General features: G+C 37.5%; 1 protein-coding gene across 4 annotated transcripts in view; it reads right to left on the bottom strand.

Annotated features, from left to right (window-relative positions):
- Btbd7 (BTB domain containing 7) overlaps positions 1-21,969 on the bottom strand; it is an 89,763-nt gene that overhangs the window by 31,960 nt on the left and 35,834 nt on the right. For 2 of the 4 annotated variants that reach the window (XM_008764818.4, XM_008764819.4), the window contains exons 2-3: positions 19,889-20,076; positions 17,343-18,422 (exon numbers count right to left, since the gene is read on the bottom strand). In XM_008764818.4, coding sequence (XP_008763040.1) covers positions 17,343-18,422; positions 19,889-19,970 — 1,162 coding nt within the window. In that variant the 5' untranslated portion in view covers positions 19,971-20,076. Of the gene's footprint in view, positions 1-16,145; positions 16,207-17,342; positions 18,423-19,888; positions 20,079-21,969 lie in introns of those variants that run through there. The other 2 variants (XM_008764821.4, NM_001108720.1) reach the window with 2 other exon arrangements.

The following is a 21,969-nucleotide window of genomic DNA, read 5'->3' on the forward strand; positions in this document are numbered from 1 at the left end:
TTATCACCCTATATGTAATAGGGTGGTGTTCATGTCATGCTGTGTGAGCAGAAATGGAGAGTGAAAGAGCTCAGACCCTGGTAGTGGCCAGCTTTAACTAAGTTACAAAAGCCATGATGAGGGAGGGAGGAAGGGAGGAAGAACAAACTAAGGGCTCCAATCAGCCAATTCTCAAATGCACACAGTGAATCTTTCAAAGTCTGAAATTTCAAGGTCAGTATAAAAAAAAATCCACTTTCCTGCAGCTGCAAATGTAGACTATATACCTTGAGATCAAGCTTGGCTCAAGGCTCTCAACTACAAACAACTCACAGGAAACTCTCACAGTCACCAAGGATAAAGAGTTCATGTCTTGATAGGCATACTTGGACAAAGAAGCCTAGACCAGGAGTGTTTGTATGGAAGAGTAAGGAATGCTAAACCCTGAGACTCACCCTATATTCTAGGCCAGTAGAATGAACTCTTCTGTACTGGCTGGTTGTGTGTGTCAACCTGATACAAGTTAGAGCCATCAGAGAAGGGCCCTCAGTTGAGAAACATGTCTCTCTGAGATCCAGCTGTAAAGCATTTTATCAAATAGTGATCACTGTGGGAGGGTTCAGCCCACTGTGGGTGGTGCCATCCCTGGGCTGGTGGTCCTAGGTTCTGTAAGTAAGGGAGCTGAGCAAGCCAGAGGAAGCAAGCCAGTAAGCAGCATCCCTCTTTGGCCTGTGCATCAGCTCCTGCCTCCAGGTTCCTGCCCTCTTTGAGTTCCTGTCCTGATTTCCTCCAATGATGGACTATAAACTGGCAGTTTAAGTTGAATAAACCCTTTCCTCCACAATTTACTTTTTGGTCACGGTACTTGACTGCAACAATCAAAACCCTAGTAAGACATCCTTCAACTCCACATTTGGAATCAAGCACCTGCTTTTGTCTGGAGACTGTGCTTGATGGTCCTCTTCACGATCTGCTGCCTCTTCTCACTACCTTGTACTCCCCAATCTGAAACAAGTTCACAGTGAACAGACTGAGTGGGAAAATCAGTTTCTGTTTTGTAATGCAGTTATGCAATGCAAGAGTCACCCACATACACTGGCAGGTATACACCTGTTAGTGTGTTAGATCAGGAAAGAGTTCATGCAGAACTCAAAGGCTTCATTAGCGCATCTTCTGGTGCTTTGCTGTGTGGTGCCAACAAAAACCTAGCAATGATGTCAAAGAGAAAGAGCTCTGAAACCTCTGGGATTAAAGTGTAGGTTAGCCCACCTGGAAGCTTCCTTAGATCGGCTAAGTATTGGCAAAGGAAAGCACAACTCTAAACAGATGAGGGAAGAGGCTGCACTGATTTTCAGTGTTTCAACTAGAGTAAGACTGAACTATTTTCCTCAGTCTCCAACCCAGTACTGTACTAAGTTAGTCAGCCAAAGGAGGAACATGTAGCTTGGAAGCAGAGTAGCCGTCAATACTCTCTGAAAGTCACCACAGCAAGGTACCAGGAAAGGTGGATGAAAACATGCCATGAGTACTGGCTTGTGCTTGCTTCCTCTCTTCTTTAAGATCAGCTCTTACCCCTTGTAACTGTTGGCCAGCACTAGATGCATGGCAGCAGTCCCATGGACAGACAGACAGCTGTCCTTCCTCATAGCTGCACTTCAGCGGCTGGCTGAGCTTGGCTTCCTGGGTCCACAACCCATGCAGTCCCTGTTAGCCTTCCTTTGGTACTTCAGCTTCCCACACAACTGTGTAAAGTGTGGTTCTGATAATTAAAAGGAATTCCAACTCCCAATCAGCTTTGGAAACTGAACTCTGGCTAATTCTATCATCTTCCCCAAACCAAATCTTGATGAATTGAGTTTAATTAACCACACAAATTGATATGCACTCACAGATACTGAATTGTAGCAACCCTGTACCTACCTCACATCCGCTCTGCCTTCTATTACAGTGAGCCAGTTTCGAAAGTCTTCCAGACCTTGCTCCAGCCATACCTTTGAACATTTTGCTTTCTGCTATAGAAATAATCACATCCTGGAGTAGCTACCTCCAGGAATCTGCTAGATACCTACACACAGGCAAGCTGCAAACACTTTTCCAACAGGAATGATGAATAAATGCCCCCTTTTCTTCCCTGTGGACAATTCTGAGTGGTATACCATCCCCACTCCTCCTGAGAGGGTTCCAGCCATATTAAGTCCAGTTAGCCAGATCATCATCTCAGAACATGTAATTATATCCTTTCCTAACCACACTCCTATTCTCTACAAGAACTTCTCAGAATAAACTATCTTCAAGCAAGACTTTATCTAAGGACCAAATTTATGGAGGGAACTTAGATTAAGACACCACAGACACAAAAATTGAAAAGGCTGGTGAGTGAGATCAGTGGGGAAAGGTGCTTGTGACATCTGCCTGACCAAATTCAATTCTCATAGAACAAAAGTGGAAGGAGAGAATCACACCACACCACAGGAAGACTACCATTAGGTTCAAGTTCAAAGCAAGTCTGGGCTGTTGTGGAACACTGTCTCATGACACTGCTTAGATTGCTTCAGCTGACTTGAACAGTTTAATTACCAAATGAGTGTGATTTTGAGTTGGTGGTTGTATTAAAATTCCTCTGGAAGAGAGGTCAAGCTAAACATTTCCAGATACTGGAATAGCATGATTTCACGGACATGCTATTTTGGGAGAAAGGCTCTGTACTTGTGTTGACAGGAAAAGGAGAAAAGGCTCTGGACCTCTTCCAGAATGATATGGATCAGATATGATGGGGAAGACCCCTGAAGAACTAGAAACATTCAAGAGAATCAAACAGGACAGATAAAGATTCTTTGTGCCATCCTTCACATGGTATACATGAAGCTTATGATTGGTTATTAATAAAATTAACTCATAAAAGGACAGCTGTCTCTCACGTGCTCAAGCAAGGAGCAGAATTTCATCCTTAATCTGTACAACCTGAAAAATCCGTATTAATATTTTAATGGTTCTAAAATTTTGGTTGTTAGATTTATATATTCAAGAATGTAGTTAGAATGTACAGTTTTGTCAAGATTCATCCTCAGAGATGCTAAACTGACCTGCTTGGATCCCTGCTGCTGCTGGTTGCTGCCCAAAACAGCTTCAGGGATTGCCATGGATTCCAGATCGTCATGCATCATCCAACCTTTCATATGGATCCCGTCAGAACTTCAGCCAAGCCCTGAGCCTTCTAAGCATACAGAGACTGGATAACAGATGCTAACGTTAGTTTTTTAAAGTCTAACCAAAGTTTCTAATCTTCCTACTACTCTCCACCTCTTTAAAGAATTTTTCATTGCCCTTATTCAGCAAGAAGTTATGGAGAGTCGTCAGCTCAATTCCCTGGGCTGGGGGGGGGGGGGAGGGGTGTCTAGTAATGGTTATTTTACAAAATATAGAAAAGTTGTCATTTTAAGGGATAATTTGGGAATGGTCATAATTTTGAACAGGAAGGAAATTGGTGGGCTGAATTACTAAATTTTATCCTTAAACAAAGCATTGTGTAGCCATAATCTTAATTGATAGAAATTTTTATAATTGATACAAAGTTAAAGTTATTTCTTACATTGGTACAGAATTTATTTTGATACAGATTTAAGGTTTTCAATTTCTTATATCGATTAAAAATTTAAGATTAATAGTTACTTTTAGATAGGCATTGTGCCTATGCAACTCATTTAAGAATACAAGGCTTAGACCCAGTCCTTCTAATAACAACTGTTTTTAGATGATAAGTAATACAAATTAAGGGCCAGATAGCAAACTCATGGTTATGTTAGATTCTGATTTAATTATACGAAGGTGTTTTTGATATTATTCAATTAGAAAAGGCTAAGAGTAGTTCAGCTTTAACAGTTCAGATTACCATATATATATATATATCTGTATATATATTCATTCTTCAAAACATCACAAACCCACAGAATGTGACATTTAATGTTATTTAATCATTTGACCATGAGACATGTTTGCTCCTTACAGTACCCCATTCTTGGTTCAAAGAAGAAATTGAGTATCTTCACCTCCAGGCGAGGCTGTTCATTGTGGCAAGACAATCACGGGGCAGAAATTGCCTATTTCATCTGCAAACAAAATACTGTCCGGGAAAAGGACACACTGTGCAGAACAGTTAACTGATAGCTCTGCCAGCACAGGGTAAGCAGTCCTTCATAATCTTGCTTTGCAGGGGTCTGTCAGATGATCCTGGGTCAAAAGGCTGATGCTCTGACGTTTTGAGGAATTAGGGAGGCTGTCTAGGTAGTCAGCTGTCTCTGCAACTGTTTAAGTTTGAGAAGCTATGTTTGATGCTTCCTATATACCCAGGTAATGTTTAAATTGTTCTCAGATTTCTGATGGGGTTGAAGACTAATTAGTTTCATATTCAAACTCAAGTTATTTAACATTGAGAGGTTATAAAGTGGAAGACATGGTTTTCAGATGGCTAAAATCTAAACATAATCTAGGGACAGAATCATAATTCTTTAAGTTAGGAATGATGGGAGAGTACTTTATCTAATTGATAAATATGATGAACTGGATGTCATTTGTATATCTTACTGTGTAATTTAAATAATTTTAATGGTTTTGTTCAATTTATGTCTGGGAGAAGTTTATTTTTTTAATTGGACAGAAAAGGTGAGGTATAGTGTTGGTTCTTATGCTAAGGTCCTGTTCCTCAATTGGTTCTTGATCTGTTAGCAAAGAAGCCATGGGCCAATTGCTGGGTGGAAGGGATAGGTGGGACTTTTGGGTTCCTGGAGGCAAGAGACAGATGTAAGGAAGGAGAGTTTGCCATGCTTCTGATGGAGAAAAGTTGACCAGACACGTGAGATACCGAAACAGAGTAGTCATATAGGCCACTTCTATAAGTGGACGGTCAGAGATGTTTAGCAGGGACTAGATGAAACTGGCCACTAAAGTTTAGGGCAGGTAGGAGGGGCAGAGCTAAGAGTATTGATAAAGGCATACTAGCTATGGGAGTTGAATAATGCCCAGCAATTGTGCCAAGAAAGGCAAGTTGAAAATGAACAACTGTGTGTCTGTGTCTTTTATCCATGGATTCAAGGGAAACTGGGTGGGGGCTGGCAGTGTGGCCCATTCAAGAGCTTAGGTGGGGTAGCAAAAGCTAAACACAACATAATACCAATTAACAATTAAAATTTTGTTTGTCACTTGGGATTTTGGTCAAATGAATGGATCATTTGGCCCTGGATTCCAGGTTTCCTTTCTAGACTTTCATTTTAAAAGACCTGATTGTTGAGCTGTGGGCTAAACTCTATACCAGATATGCCATCGACACTATAGATCATAATCTCAAGAGCCTAGCCATTTTCTAGAAGAAATAGGCACAGAAGTGAATGTAAGCCTATATACTTCTCACATTCTGAGTAGTCTGTTTTTTTTAAAAACATTTTAATAAATCTGTAGCCGAAAAGTTGTCTCTATTTCTGTTCCCTTTATAGAAATCTCTGACTAGCTCTTATGAAGACTCCTTTTTCATTTTTCACAACCCTCACTAACCCTGTGCTAGGTTTTGTATTAGAATATATCAGTACAGCAAGAACACTTATAAAGAAAGTCTGACATAAGAATAGCCATTGTCTATCCCATATTTACCATAAATTACTCAATGTAGGAAGCACTAGGTGTCTAATATCTAAGCCTAAGAGCAGTCTCATAAACAAGATGGCATTATCCACATTTTTCAGATCACCAAGCAAAATTTTACACTTATAGCTAAAGGCAATTGGAGATGGGTCTTAAACTAGGCACATAAACAAACTGCACATAAAATAAAATAAAAACAAATCCTTTTTAAAAAGTATCTCTCTGGATGTACAAGGAACAAATCCTTGTACAAATCCTGGCCTTAATATTTTACCTGTAACACCTTCTACTTTCAGTTTATATATGGCAAAAGGACAGTCACTAGTAAGTAAATAAATGTTCCTGAATAAATGAATACAGTACACACAGAATTAGTTGAAGCTTAGAGTCTGGCTCATTGGTACAGTGCCTGATAGCATGTAAAATGTCCTGGGCTTGACCCACTTGGTATACATACACATAAAGAGGAAAAAAAGGGTAATTTTGACCTATTTATAGATTTGTATCTACTTATAAAATTATGCATCTAAAAAAACCCATTTCTAGAACACTTATGATCTCTATATCTTGGAGACAGAGAGTTTTCCAAAAATGCAAATGCTTTCAGTCCATAAGACTGTTTAGTGAGAGGAATACTCTTCATGGTCTACAAAGCTTGTTACATCAGCCTTGTCTGCCTTGCTTCTTGTCACAGCTCTCTCATCCTTGCAAGGTCAATGTCCTTTGACCTAAAGTATTTTTATCCTTTTCCTGCTTTGTCTCTAGACCTTTCATCTGTGGTTTCTTCTACCCTTAATCATCATGGGACTACTCTTTCTCCAGGTCTTGCTTCTCTGGGAAGTTCTTGTCTCTCTGCTGAGGTCTGCAGTTTCTTTGCCTCCCACCATTCTCCAGGAGTATCACTGCTCTGTGCTCTGAAGGCCCTTTTGCTATAATTAACTAGCGATACCACTGGACTGGGTTTTCATTCCTTTAAGGGCCTACCGTATAGTAAGTCTTCAATAAATGTGCTAAATGAAAAAAGAATGGGAGTCATAATGCTTATTTTACACTGGGACCCTGTATGAATGGAGAAGCTAGAATTTTTTTCTACCTCAGTATCCCCTTTTTATTTTATTTGTTTGAGAACTCACATAGCAGTAGCAGATTCAGATTTAGAGGCCCACACTATCTACCCACTGTGCGTGTAATACTGAATAGCAAATGCAGCGACCTGCTCACACTGGGCAAGTGTACCAATGGACTCTTACTCCAGCTTCAGCTACTTGTAGCTAATTTAGTACTTCTTAAAAAAATAAAATAGAGAAAGAAATCTGGCATAAAAATGTAGATGTGGAATAGTCACACCATTAAACACTTGCAATGCTACTTAAAAACGTTTTTTAAGCTGGATGTGGGTGGCATACACCTTTAATCCCAGAGTTGGGGAGGCAGTGGCAGGAGGATCTGTGTGAGTTCAAGTGCAGCCTGGTCTACAAAGTGGGATCCAGGACAGCCAGGGCTACACAGAGAAACCCTGTCTTGAAAAGCCAAAACAAAGAAACAAACCCCGCCAAAATAAGCAAATAGATTTTTTACAAAAATGTACTGTTTTATATATATGAGTGTTTTGCCTACAAGTATATACATGGTGCCTGTGGAGCCCAGAAGAGGATGATGTAGAGTTATGAGCCACCAATGGGTGCTGGAAATGAAATCCAGGTCTTCTCCAAAAACAGCAAATGCTCTTAACTACTGAGCCTCATCTCCAGTTCGAGTGCTTACTATTTTTACTGCTCACACTTACAAATCAACAAAACCTTTATCTAGTTTATTTCTTCTTTAAAAAGTTAATGCTATGTGCACGAGTGTACATCTAAGTATGTGTGCAGGGGTGGAGTGGGGCCAGAGAGCAGCTTGGAGGAGTTCTCTCCTACCACACGAGTCTCAGGAATTGAACTCAGGGCTTGACAGCAAGGTACTTTTAACCCACAAGCCATCTCTCTGGTCCTATTTACCTAACACGAATAAATAATAATAAACTAATTATATAGTTTACCTAAAGGCATTTTTCTAAACCTATTATAGTAAGATAGAAGCTCAAATAACAATATATTTAGAAAATAAGATCCATTTATTTCCTGGAATTCTAGTCAAAAACAGTTTTAAAAAACAGCACTGTTTTTTTGATGCAAGCTTCAATTAGAAAAGAACACAGTGTAAGCCTGACAGTATAAGTCTAATTTTATACTAAGTCAATTTAAAAGGCTTATTTATTATATTACTATAGTTAAAGAGAAGTATGTTTGATAACAGACTGTTTTGATAATAAAGATATTTAAGTGTGTAAATGTATTTCTGCTTTCTGGTGCTAGTTCTAGATATGTAGATAGTTCACCTTCAATACTAACATATAAAACACAGCACATAGGAATGAACACTTAGCATGAAGTATATAAAAATGTTTTATATACATACATGTATAAGCAAAGGCCAGATGACAACCTGGGGTAGTGTTTCTAAGGTCCTTCTATTTTGTTGACCTGGAACTGGCCTGGCAGGCTACTGAGCTCCAGCTTTCTATATGGTTTCTAGAATCAAACTTAGGTTGTAATGCTTGCATAGCAACAATTTACCAATCGAGCCTTTAAAATCTTAATATACAAAGTCATCTCCTTCATGGAGATATATTTAGTGCGAATAGAACCATGTCAATCTATACTAGAAAAATGTTTGAAGCCATTTTTCTGGCCAACTTATCATCACTGAATGTTTTAGCAGTTCTATAAACACACTTGGAGACATTCACAAACAGTACTTTTGTAGTGGTAGTTATCACTATAGATAGAGTCTACAAGTTCTTAAACATCTTTTGTATTACTTGTGTTATTTGAGTCTAACCAACTGTGCTTTTATTTTTTGTATATTTAGAAAGTATCTTGAAAATGTATTAAAAATAAATATATATACTCACAATTATTATCAAGTATGAAAAAAGGACAGCAGAGTAAGAATTACAGCATGATGCTGTTTACAGGACAGAGTAAGACAAACATATAAAACACAGACAGAGTAATGGCCGTGATGAAATCAGCTTGGGCCATGCTTGCTCATTCTCCTTTTTTTTCAACCATCAGCATAAATTGCTTTTGAAACAAACTTAAAGTTCAAGATCTGGCATAGAATAATTATATAAGGTAACTAATAAATGTTACCAAGCATCCTACTTGAAGTCCTTAAAGTGAAAAGACACTAGAGGCTTGGTCCCCAGGTGGATAGCAGTACTCAGTACATCCCTGATCTGAAATCCTTGTTCACCTATGAGGCAGTCTCAGGAAGGAACAACTCAAGCATTTGCCTTTTCTCTAAAACAGAAAAAAAGACATTGCTTTTACACAGGTTAAAAGTGTTGTATTCCTAGAAATGAGCTCAGTTAGGTGCCTTTTACACTTTGCTAGTGAAATAGTATTATTAGTATAACTTAATTTTGAAATACTGTGTTCAGTCCCTCTGAACATCTGAAGTGGATGAGTATTTACGTTCGTTTGGTTAGAGTCCTGCCCTGGATAAGAGCATGTCTAGGTTTAAATGAAGAAACTCTGTACCTTGATCCTGGGTTTGAAAAGCTATCATACTTGCAATGTTGAAGGTTTTTTTCAACCCCTTCTTGTACTCCTCTCAGTCCTATTTTACTTATATTAAATAGCCTTCCTTCTTTCCTTCCATTTTTCTATTTATCTCTCTCTGTAGCCTTGATTTGAAATTCTCTATATAGAACAGGCTGGCGTTGAACTCACAGAGATTTGCCTGCCTCTGCCTACTAAGGGCTCTGATTACAACATGTAGCCCAAATCACTTTTAAGTTTGCTTATCCACTATAAGCTAAGCCTGATGTCTATGTTTCTATGAAGAGAGAAAAATAATCTGAGGTTGAAGAAGCTGGATGGATTTTACAGAGTTATATGTGGTAGAGATAGGATTGGAACCCAGGTCTAAGTGCAAGTTTTTTTATGTTTACAAAACACTGAATCTGACAATGTTTACCTATCGCTGAACCAGGATAAGCTTCACAGGATTTTTCAAGATCAAGTGAAATGATTTATATCGACTGCTGTCATAAAGCTAGGTACACTTTGGTGTCCAAATATTCTCTTTCTCCTGTTACAATCTTGAATAGCAATGTGTCATTAAATGTTAACTCGAAAATTGAAAATAGTTCATGGTCTTTATTTTATGACGAGCACCAAAAGTTTTGGTTACAATGATGGTTTTATTTTTTGTGTTTCACTCTGAATTATAAATGGTACTATAAAAAAACTATAGTGAACAGATCTTTCAACAATTCAAGGCAAAATGAGACTATATATTATCTACCAGTCTGTTATTTGACCTCCCTCTACCAATCCTTGAAATTTATTATATATAGAGGTTTTGTTCATTACTGAAAAAGGGCTTCTGATTAAACATCACACAATTTTAAATAAACATAGACATTAGACATTTAACTGGATCTGCTGGAAGCTAACTGTACATATTTTAGATAGCGGTTATGGCTACAAAGTGTCAGATGCACACTTCTGTTAAAATGCCTTACTGTAAGTCATACTATTCATTCCTGTCTTTTAAGCAGGCTGTAAGCTCACAACTCTCTGTAACTCTAGTACCAGGGATTCTATCCCTTCTTCTGGTCTCTATGGGCATAGCACGCACATGGTACAGAAAAATACATTAAGGCAAAATGCCCATACACATATATTTTTTAAAAATCCAAAGAAAAAATATTACTTAGCTCTCATTAGCTCTTCGGAATAATTAAGAGAATGGAATGATGGCTCAGTGGTTAAGAGCATCTGCTGCTACTCTTCCAGAAGACCTGGGTTTGCTTCCCACAACTCGTAATCACCTGTGACTCTAGTATCAGGGGACCCAACACCCTCTTCTGATCCCTGTAGTCACAGTATACATGTACAGGCACTCACACATACACACATAAAAATAATAAAACAAGTTAAAAACTAATCCACAGTACACAGCATAGTGAAGAGTCTACTAAGAGTGAAGTACTATTTAAGTCTAAGTTCTTGGGGTGTTTGGAATAGTATCAATATTTTGATTTTCTCTTTAGGAAACATACGATATTATGTGATTAGAGAAAATGAGACAGGTACATCGGCATTTCTAAAGCTAAGTTAGAAAAAGGAAATACCTAACAAAATCAAATGTTTGAAAGTTCTTAGAAAATAGATAACTTGGAGTAGCGAATATAAAGCAAGGCACAAAGCACCACGTTTGTTCTCAAAGATTAGGGCAATATTTGGAAATTTAGGCAATGAAATATTAGGCAATAAACAAAAACCAAGTGCAAAGGTACCCTGCATAAAGGTAACAGTCTACATTTAGAGGGAAAGTGTGTAATATATAACAAAAATTATTTAAAATAAGGTATGTAAGCAAATGTTATATTCAGAACTCTGTTCAAACTTGCAGTAAACTGTAAATGTTAGCTCTCTTTGATTTGACGTGCATCATCTCAGTCACTTGAACTGCCTCTCATGAAACTAAAAGTAATTCTTTCTGTCTCATGTTTAACTGACTACTCTCATCTGTTGAAAATGGTCTTTAGCCTAGTTCAATGTTCTTCTCTCAGAATCATGCTCAGCCTCATCTGCTTTAGAAGGAAGAGAAGTAAAATGAATCACCAGCTGTGACAAGAGGAAAAGTGTCAATGTGCAGGACAATGGGAAAATGGAAAGAGGAGACAAGGATGGGTGAGTGGGGACACTGGCTCTCTCTGTCCTTTGTATGCTTCCCAGTTCACACTTTTGGAAGCTGGCCAAGTTGTTAAGGGAAAAAACTAGGTCAATGTTTTCGTGTCTTGTTAAAATTTTTAATTCAATAAAATACATTCATAATGACTAAAATATGCCAAGTACAATATACAGCCAACTTTAAATGAGGATTATAAATAAATTTCATCTTCCAGAGGTTGAAAATGTAATTTTTGACCCAGATATGTTTAAGGTCTGCAGTGCAATGTCTGACATTAAAAGACACATGTGGATTGGTACTACTTCTGGGCTATTTTGTTCTGAGGTCAGCAATATTTACATGTCAAAGACAGTAGTAGGTCTGTGGATTGTTAAAGTTATGAGAAAGACATTACACGAGGAAAGTGGATTTTTCTTCAAAAAGAAAAAAAAAAAAAGGCAGTAGCAGTAGTACTCTTTCATTTCTGTTTTCATAGCCTTAGAACCACTGCCCAGCATATGCTACTGGCGTAAAATGTCACAGTGGTAAAACACTTGTTTTTCTTTCTGGCTTCTTCCAATTTAGTAAGCTATTTGGGAATTTTAATTTTATATGCTCATTTTGTTTTTTATATAGGCACTGCCATCAATCAGGCTTCTTGAGTAGCTACTCCAGAATAATTCCAAGTGTCAAGAAAAAAAGGGGGCTGGAGAGATGGCTCAGAGGTTGAGAGCACTGACTGCTCTTCCAGACATCCTGAGTTCAATTTCCAGCAACCACATGGTGGCTCACAACCATCTGTAATGAGATCTGAGGCCCTCTTCTGATATTCAGTATATATGCAGAATACTGTGTATATAATAAATAACTAGATCTTAAAAAAGTTAGTGTACAGCACTGCTAGGAAGGCTAGTTACTGAGCTAATTCACCAAACAGGCAAGATCAGAGAAGGCTGGAGAGTGAGCACTCTTCCATGTGCTGTCCTGGAACCTGAACCAAGACAGCTCATGTTCTGTGGCAAGTCAGTGGTAATAGTACCTTTTCTCTTCTTTCTGTAGATATTGTTGCTCTCCCCTGCCCAGCAAGCATTCTCAATAGCCTCTGCTTTCTGGGCTACTAGCCCCTAACCTGAGGCGTAGGTCACATATTGAAACCCATGCATAAAAGGAAGCCAAGGAGCCTTTTTCAGTTTTTCTTCTGGGAGGTGGGTTCTCTCCTCTGTTAATACTTACACAAAACTGGAGGGTCCCAGTGCTAGGACGCCAAACACTCCAATGGCCCAGAGGAAAGCAGCCTTAGTTTAGAAAGAATGGCTGAAACACAACAGAAACCTCTGTCCTCTAAGTAAGTGCTCTAGACTCCATAATCTGGGGCATTCTGAGCAGCAATCTACTCAAGTTCCTGCTCCCAACATTCTTTAAACTTCCTGGCTGGGGTAACAATTCCAAGTGGCTTCCTGGTTTCAGGAAGAAACTGGACTAATAATAAAGACTCCATCAAGATGATGCTTCAGTAACTACCAGTCTGCCTACCTGGGCCACTACCTCCTCCTAGATCTGTAAAACTGGTTCTCACATTGCTCCCCTTTCCCACTATGCCTATATTCCTGGGTTTATGGGTAAGAAGAACTAGTATGAGTTATCAGCACAAGCTAGTTATTAGTTTCTGAACCCATTAAACTCAGAGGCTATCAGGATGGTCAAATTAGTCAAACCAAAATTATAAGCATGACCTCATTTGTTACCAATCTTCATAGATGAAGCCAAGAATGTGATTCAGTTGGTTGAGTTGTCCAGTGTACATATGCCCACCTTTTTAACATCAAAAAAAAAAAAAAAAAAACAGCAGGTGTAGTGGCACATGCTATAATTCCAGAACTTTGGGAGGTGGAAATGAAGTTGAACTTCTTGATTAGAAGTTCAAGTCCATCCTCAGTTAGTGACTACCAAAAGAGCCCAAAACAAACAGGCAAAAAACAATGAATATTCACTTAACGGCAAAACAACAATCTTTATAAACGATAAATTCTTATTTTTTTAAAGGACTGTGGCCTTCATGAATGTCTGTATTTTAAAAATTAATTTTGGGACTAGCAAGATGGTTTAGTGGGTAAAGATACTTGCTACCAGGATTGACAGATCTGATTTTGGTCCTGAGGACCCATTTCCATAAGTTGTACTGAACCCCATTCAAACATACATGCTTGGTGCCTATATACTCATGCACAAACATAAATATAATAAAATTAAAATTAGTTTTATAATCAAGCTTAATATGCTTGTAATTTTAAAGTTGAGCACTAATAAAATATTTATTCTAAAAAAACAAACCCCTATAGTATTTAGTCCTGCTCCCAATTCTTTAGCTCTTTCATGTACTATGTACTTTTATGTATTTTCATTTTTATTTAATTAATGTTCAGTGTTCCTATTATAGCAAATATATAGCAAATATTTAAAAACTACTTACTGTAGCTGAGCTAAGCTCTAAACTAGAATTTTATTTGCTTCAGTGTCATTTAAAACTTTACTTGGATATTAACATCTTTACACATTTACTTCATTGTCTGTATTTCCAATTCTTCCTAAATGCACTAAGAGTCATAAATTTCAGTGTAGTTTGCTACTTTCTGTTCAAACATTAAGTAACTGATCTAGATCTGAAGATTTTTGTTCTGGTCCAGTCTAGATCAACACGTTCTTTCACCTCCTTACCTAACTCTAACATGACTGGTACCGAGGATGCACTATGCTTTCCTCTTGCATTGAATGCTATTTTCTGATCCCATTTCTCTCTTTTTGGTTTGCTTTAGTATTTGGTGAATCACATCTTCAGTAGCTTCCTGAAGTGGGGATGCAGAAGTGTAGATATCTAGACTACGGATTTTTCTCCTCTATTGTTGCTTTTTTTCTTTCTAGAGTTCTTCAAATTTACCTCTCAATCCTATTATATTTTTCTTTTCTGTTCTAACTTTTAAGAGCTTCTGCTACTCATTAATCCATTCATCCACCCATCCGTCCATCTGTCCGTCCGTCCATCCATCCATATTTGATTTTTTGAGAGAGGATTCCTCTGTGTATCCCTGGCCTCTGAGTGCTGGAATTAAAGGTGTGTGCTACAACTGCTTTTCCCCTTCTGTTTTGCTTTTTGAACTCAGAATTTTGTCTGTTCAAGTGATGGGAACTGAACATAGGCCTTACATACATTGGCTGAATACTCTACACTAAAAGCATACTATTTGTGAGCTTCCAATATCATTTGCGTGTGTGTGTGTTTGCAAGGTCTAACTATGTAGCCCTGGATGGCCACAAACTCAATATTCTTGCCTCAGTTTTCCAAGCTCTTGGACTATGTCTCTAAGAAGAAAGTTAAGCAAATCATGATTTTACCTTCAAGTTGTCCAACAGTCCTAGTTTCACGGTCTTTCTTAACTGAACATCCTTGTTTGAATCATAGAACAAAAAATATAGACCAGGGCCGAAGAGATGACTCATAATGATTAAGATCATCGCCTGCTCTTCCAGAGGACCTGGGTTCAAGTCCCAGCTCACAACTATCTGTTACTCCAATTCTGGAGGATCCGGAGTCCTCTTCTGGCCTCCTTAGACACCGGGCACACACACAGTACATTTACATACACACAGGCAAAACACCCATATACATAAAATTAAAAAAAAAAAACAGACTACTCAATTCTCTCTAAAATGGTATATAGCTAGAACTATGAAAGATGTGTGGGAAAATTTAGGTATTTTCACGTACAATAGACACCTGAGTGTAGGCATCACGGTATAGACTGTAGGACGATGACTGGAAAGTAACAAGTAGGCTGATCCTGAACAGTGTGATAAAAACCACTGAAAGAGATAGAAACCAGCTTAAATTTGTGGTTAAATTATAAAAAAATCTAAACACCAATAACTTTCTAAAAATCTCGGAAATATACTGAATATTGAGCTTAATTGGCAAAATTACTTTTAAAGAAGACTGTGTATTTAGAGGTAAAGTAGAATGCTAGCCTTAGCCGGGGGCAGGAGAGAAAAAAAGTATGGCAATAAAGATATACCAATCAGAAAGATGTGCAGCTGACATTTACTGAATGCTTACTACATATCAAGCACTGTTCAGATGAATTAACATACAAAGCTTTCTTGATCTTCAGAATGATAGGGTTATTATTCTTTCTGCAAGTCAGCAAGACAGGGAATTAAGTGGTATATGACTTGCTTAAGGTCAAACATGTTAAGATGATGTAGAGGAGGATCCAAAACCAGTCCACCTGGCTCCAGGCCTGAGCTTTAAGCTTTAACACATGAAATTCTTCCACAAGTAACCAAAAACTGTCCTCATGGAAATGAGGTAAGGCTATGCTGAGGGTATAAAGGGCCAGGAATGAAATGTATCACAGATATGAAGGAAAGGTATGTTACACATAAAGCACAAGAAGCTAAAGTAAAAACCATGACTGTGAATGCTTTTTGAATGAGAGAAGAGCCCTTACTTGTTTAGCCAGACTGAGACAACATAAGGGACATTTTAGATCTTTAAATGTACTGTACAAATGCAATTTCTCTGTAAATGACAGGAAAAATTAACTCACTTAAGAAAATAAATGAGCTCCAGGTACCACCAAGTACAATCCTTATCTCACAATTTCACTTTTCACTCAAAACTGAAAGAATTACTACATTAAGGTATGCACTCTCACGTTTAAAAGCAGGTAAATATATAAGGTACACTTTTGGATTTTATTATGTAAACCTCTCAAAATCTAAAAACGATTTGAGAAAAGAAAGATTTGTCATACCTTTTTGATGCTGTGGCAAACTTCAAATTTTTTCTGTAGTAGCATTTTCTCACAAATTTGGCTTTATAGAATAAAGGAATGGTTGGTCAAGCTGCTAGGTCATTTCTGATATTGTCCCTATAGACTGGCATCTAAATAGCTATTAACATAATGACTATTTTAAACTAATAAAAAGTTTAGTAATACACTGGCTGTGGTAACAAAAACAAAACTAGTCTGTTACTGAAAGACAAAAGTAAATTAAATTTTGAAAGATTATATATAAGAATGTCTTATATATGTCTGTTCACTTTTCAATGCCTGATTCTAATCTTACCATCACTATCACTTACTAGGGCTTAAAAAACTTCAATACTTTTCAAGATAAAAGCCGTCTTAGGTTTTCCTTACTAAAACTGTCACATTCTCTTTTAGTTGGCAGCTTTTAAAATTCTTTTAGTGACTGCACTAGCAGAATAAAATTTCTCCAGTAATATTGGGTCATGTAACATTCCTTTTTATTTTACAGCCACAGAAAGCTAAATATACACTTCCCCTTTGTAGTGAGAATGATCTCTTTCCAGCTCTGAAATGTTAGTGATTCTAATATTTACCAACAGACATGTATTTATTTAAAAAAATGTATATATTCATTTTTTTAGAACACAGAATGTATGACCTCTCTCTCCTTTTGCTTGGTTGGTTTGTTTAAAACAATTGAAACGAGCTTGTGGGTCTGACTAACTGCTTTATAAGCTAATATTTGATGTACAAACTGAGCCTGAAAGATGCAAACTATTTTAAAATGTAAGTCAGAGACTTATTTCAAATACATTTGTTTAAATATGCCCTACCTTTTATTTCTATACTGAATTTATTCTAACTGTAAACAAATAATCAACGAGGTGTTAAATGTAAGTACAGGGATACTTGAGATCTGGGAATTGGGCAGGTTCAGTCAGAATAGACAGCGTCGGCTGCTCATCACACACACCCATCATCTTACATTAGGGAAGAGCAGGCTGTAGTTTCACCTCATGTTCTTTATCATCAGTGATGAATGCTTGATTTTAATATTAAATTAAGAGCTATATTAATATTATCCCTGCAGTTGTTTCAGCATTCATAATTACAGACTGAGAAAAAGTAACCCTGTATTTTCTAGACATTGTTTTAGACAGTAGCTGTTTTCACATTAATAGAAGATACAATTCATACCTTGTGCAAGCATGTTAAATTCCAAGAACAGGGCTATGTGGTAAAGCTCCATGGCTTCTTCTGCCCTGGTCATGTTTGGCTTCCCTGCGACGAGAGCTTGAACTTCACTGAGACTCCCCACAGAGGGGCTGCAGTGCAAAACAGAGAGGTCCACCACATCGGTATACATACAGTGTAATATCACTTTTGCATATTTTTTTGGTATAATGGACTCATCTAATATAATTCTTGTAGGAGTTCTCAAAGTTCGGTCTGTGATTTCTTCACCAGTCCGTATTCTCCTTTGTAATAAATTTCGGAAAAATGGGGACCGTGCAGAAATAATAGCCTTGTGGGCTTTGAGCTCTTCATCTAAACAGTTCTGATTTCCACCAAAAGCTTCAACTAGTTCAGAATCTGAAGAAAAACTAAGGACAACATCATAATAACACATGTAATCAAAGAGTCCACGCATATCTACATCAAGGGAATTTGGTGTTCCAAATTCTTCACTAAGCTGAACAAGGATATCGACATTCTGAAATCTTGAGTCCTCCATTCCAAATTCTCCTGTATAAAGGTAGTGTAACAAGGCAGAAAACATGGGCATATCAATACCAGCTGTACTGATATCCATTATTATCTCTGCCCCATACTCAGGTGAGGAAGATAGCAGTGTTTTGAAAAATGGACACCTGGCTGCCAAAATGGCACGATGAACAGGGAAACAAGTTTCTTGAAATATTAAGTCCACATCAGTACAGTACTTATACTCATAAAGGTCAGCCATGTCCTTCTGCAGTGTCCGAGCTTCTGGTCTAGCCAAACTGGCTTGCAGAGAAAGCTCCTTTAAGGCTGAAGTCCCCTCATATTCTTCCACTAGTGCATTGACATCTCTAACATCCCACCCAGACAGGAGTTCTCGCATCTGCTTCGCATGATCAGCCGATCTATTAGATTTTCGACGTTTAATGAACTTCTTTTTGAGAGTAGCAAGGCCAGAGGTTCTCTTTTTTTTGTCTTGTGGTTTTTCATGGCCGTGGTCAAGGCTATACAACTTTGACTCACAACCATAGCCTTGCTGAGAATAGGAAGATGTTCCTAAGAAGAGAATTAAACAAATCATGTTTTTTTTTAATATTCACTTTCAATATATTTCATGCCTAAAAAATTTTGCAAACACATTCCTACAAAACTCGAGTAAAATGCAAAACTAAATGATTTTATTATGAATACAAAGAACTCGTTTTTATATTAAGAAAGAGGGCTGGGTACTATGGTGCACACTTGCAATCCTACCATTTAGAGGCTAAGGCTGGATGGAGGTCAAGAGCATAGTAACATCCCAGGCAAGGAGAGTTCAAACAAAGGTGGGTGCATGTGTGCGTATGTTCTGTGCACATGCACATGTGTGCATGTTTGGAAAGGGCAGGGAAGATGGCTTGGTGTTCAGATATCCATCCACCAGCATAAAAGCTGGATACAATGGCACGGTGCTGGAAGGCTGGATACAAGCAGATCCTAGGAGATCACTGCCCAACCAGTGTAGCTAAACCATGAGCTCCAGGTTCACTGATAAACCCATCTTTAAAAGATGCTTGAGAGACGGCTCAGTGGTTAAAGCACCCCTGTTCTTACAGAGGTTCTCAGCTGGGTTCCCAGTCCCAACACAGACAGCTCGACCACCTGTAAGTCCAGTCCCAGGGGATCCAACATCCTTTTGTGGACTCTAGAGGCACTTAGCACACAAATGTATATTTAGGCACAGACACATAAAAAACAAAATCTTAAAAGCCAAATAAGGTGGAGTGTGATTGAGAAAGATACTTGATGTCAATCTCTACATACCTTTGTACACATAGCAACTGCTCACACGTGTTCATATACTACACACACACACACACACACACACACTCAAATAAAAGATATAAATCAAATTTAAAAGGGCCAGAAAGATGGTTTAGTGGAAAAAGTCACTTTGCCATCAAACCTCTTACCTGAATTTGATTCCTGGGACCAACATGGGGATTAGGAGAGAACTTACTCTCACAAGTTGTTCTTCGACTTTCACATATGTGCCATGTGCACATAGACACACACACACAGACACACACATACACACTTGTGTAAACACACACATACAATAAAATGTTCTATAACAATTTTTAGGAAAAAGGAAAGTAAGGAAGTTAAGGAAGGATGAAGGAAAAAAATGAGAAATAAAATAAAAAATTTGTTTAAATTTTAAAAAATGCCCTTGGTTTTCTAGCAAACAAGGACTGTATTAAGGGTTTGGTCATGGATTTTTAAGAAATGAGAGGCGATTTGCAAAATAAGAACACTATATAATTTTGAAATGTTTTTCTCTTCAATCACACTAAAGCTACATTTATAACAAGCCAGATTAACTAACATTGGGGTGAAGATAGGGAACCTGGGTAGCATAGAATTATTACCTGTAATAACTTTTCTATGGCTCAGTACTCTTTTCATTTACAAAGATAACTGTTAACACATTTCTATTTGCAATCATAAGAGAAAATAAAATTAAGGAAATGCAAAGTTACCTATGAAAGTCTGCTGGGCCTGTGAATTTCCCCCTACCCTTGGGGAACATGAATGAGGATAGTTAGATGCATTAGCACCCATTTTCTTCAGTCACTCTGGCATTCCATCTGCTGGTTCTTCAGAGGGTAATCCCAGAGGCCTTTACGAACCTTCAACCCTGGATCCAGCAGCCTCTTTTCATCCATTTCTTGATAAAACAAAAATAAATTATTTATTGTTTCAAATGTAACTGAAACCATACAGGTTTTTTTTTTTTTTTGTTTTTGTTTTTTTTTTTTTTTGCAAAAAATATACTGTTAAGTTCACACACAGACTTAAGTTTGAACTATGAATATGTGTCACCTTCCGTTTTAGGCCTAACATTATGTACTTTTCAAGATGGCAAGAAACATTATACTTATATAGTTATAAGAAGAGTATTTCAAAACAAAGGAAAAGTATCTGTACTAAAGTGAAGGTTCCAGAGGGGGCTAACAGTCAGAGGCAACAACAGCCATCATCAACAAACAATCTACAAGGAAGAGGCTGGTCAGCACCTTCAAAGAGCAGATGTTCAAGTGACTGACTGGTTCCTTGTGTTTCCGTTCTAAGGTAAAACGGCTCAAGTTATCTTTAATATTTATAATTGTATATTTTATAAAAGAGAGGTTAAAAAAGTAGATAATTATCTCCTGGCATTTGTAAGCTACTTATTCTGTTTAAATATAGTAAGCAAAGTAAAAGCCAAATTTTGTTAATTTTGTCTGTCTTTTTTGAGAATCTTATACATACAGATACATCATATCCAAATACTACCTTTTAAAAAATTTGACGCATGGTATGGCTAAGTAGTTCAGGCTGCCCTTGAACTTGCAATCTTCCTGCCTCTGTCCAAAATACCATGTTTTAGTCTATCTTTTCCATAAACCCCAAAATAAAAACAAAGCCTTTATTATCTAACACTGTACTTTCAACATGTATAGGTCAGGTGCAAAAACAGGTTAATTTTTAATGACTACACATTAATTTTGAGCTAGGAAATTAATTTTCAGGGTTGAAAGGAGGAGATGTATGCTTAGAGGAGAAACTAAGATAGAGAACAAGGTAAGTAGGAATATTTCTAATTCTGTATACCCATTTGGATATACATATAAAACTTATCTAACCAAAAAGGTAATGGTTTAAGAAAAACAACTTAAAATTATTAGAATTGTTAGGATAAATGAGCTAGCAGGTAATCTAACCTCAGAATAAAGGATGAAATATTTAACAATAAAACTAGAAAAAAAAACCATACAAACACTTTCATAGAAAACCTGGTGGTATACCTTAGAAATTTACATTTAAGAAAGACCACTATTACATGTCTTTAATCTTAGCACTTGAGAGTCTAAGGCAGGAGAATGTCAGGTTTCAGGCCAGCTCATCTGGGTTAGTGAGACCTTGTCTCACAGAGAAGGGAAAAAAACAAACAAACTAACAAACAAACAAAACCCCAAAAAACACTTGTGTTTTCCTCTGATCTTTTAGTACACATTCATACACATTCATTCATAGACAAACATTGTCATATACATGCATGTACATATAGAAATCTAGTTCCAGTGTTCAGTGCAAGGTTAGAGATTTCCTAACTAGATATAGATACTGGATAAAGCAGAAATAACTGTGGTCAAACCACATGCTTGTTTATGATACACACAGCTTCTCTATACCTACAGAACTATGAGAACATTGCATCTTAAAGTTTACTTCAACACGTTGGATATGTGGTTAGACATACATGGACAGGATACATCCCAAATCAGTCTGTGAAAACTGCAAAGCAAGGATGCTAAAATGTTAATGTTGCAAAGAGTGAGCCCTGAGATTATGTTGTTTACTGGGGAAAAAACAAAGCCTAGTTCTAGTTGTGATGTGGTTATCACACACCTTTAATCCCAAACAATGAAGGTAAAGTTAGTTTGTAGAAGGAAGCACCCATGTTTGAAAGTGATGTGTAATTGAGTAGCAGGCAAAGTGACAAATAAGAGAAAGGTTTGACAGAATAGGATATGCCCAACTCATGGGAAGAGACAGGAAAGGAAACCTACTTAAATGA

This window comes from Rattus norvegicus, chromosome 6 (assembly GCF_036323735.1).
Source record: "Rattus norvegicus strain BN/NHsdMcwi chromosome 6, GRCr8, whole genome shotgun sequence".
Classification (NCBI taxonomy): domain Eukaryota; kingdom Metazoa; phylum Chordata; class Mammalia; order Rodentia; family Muridae; genus Rattus; species Rattus norvegicus.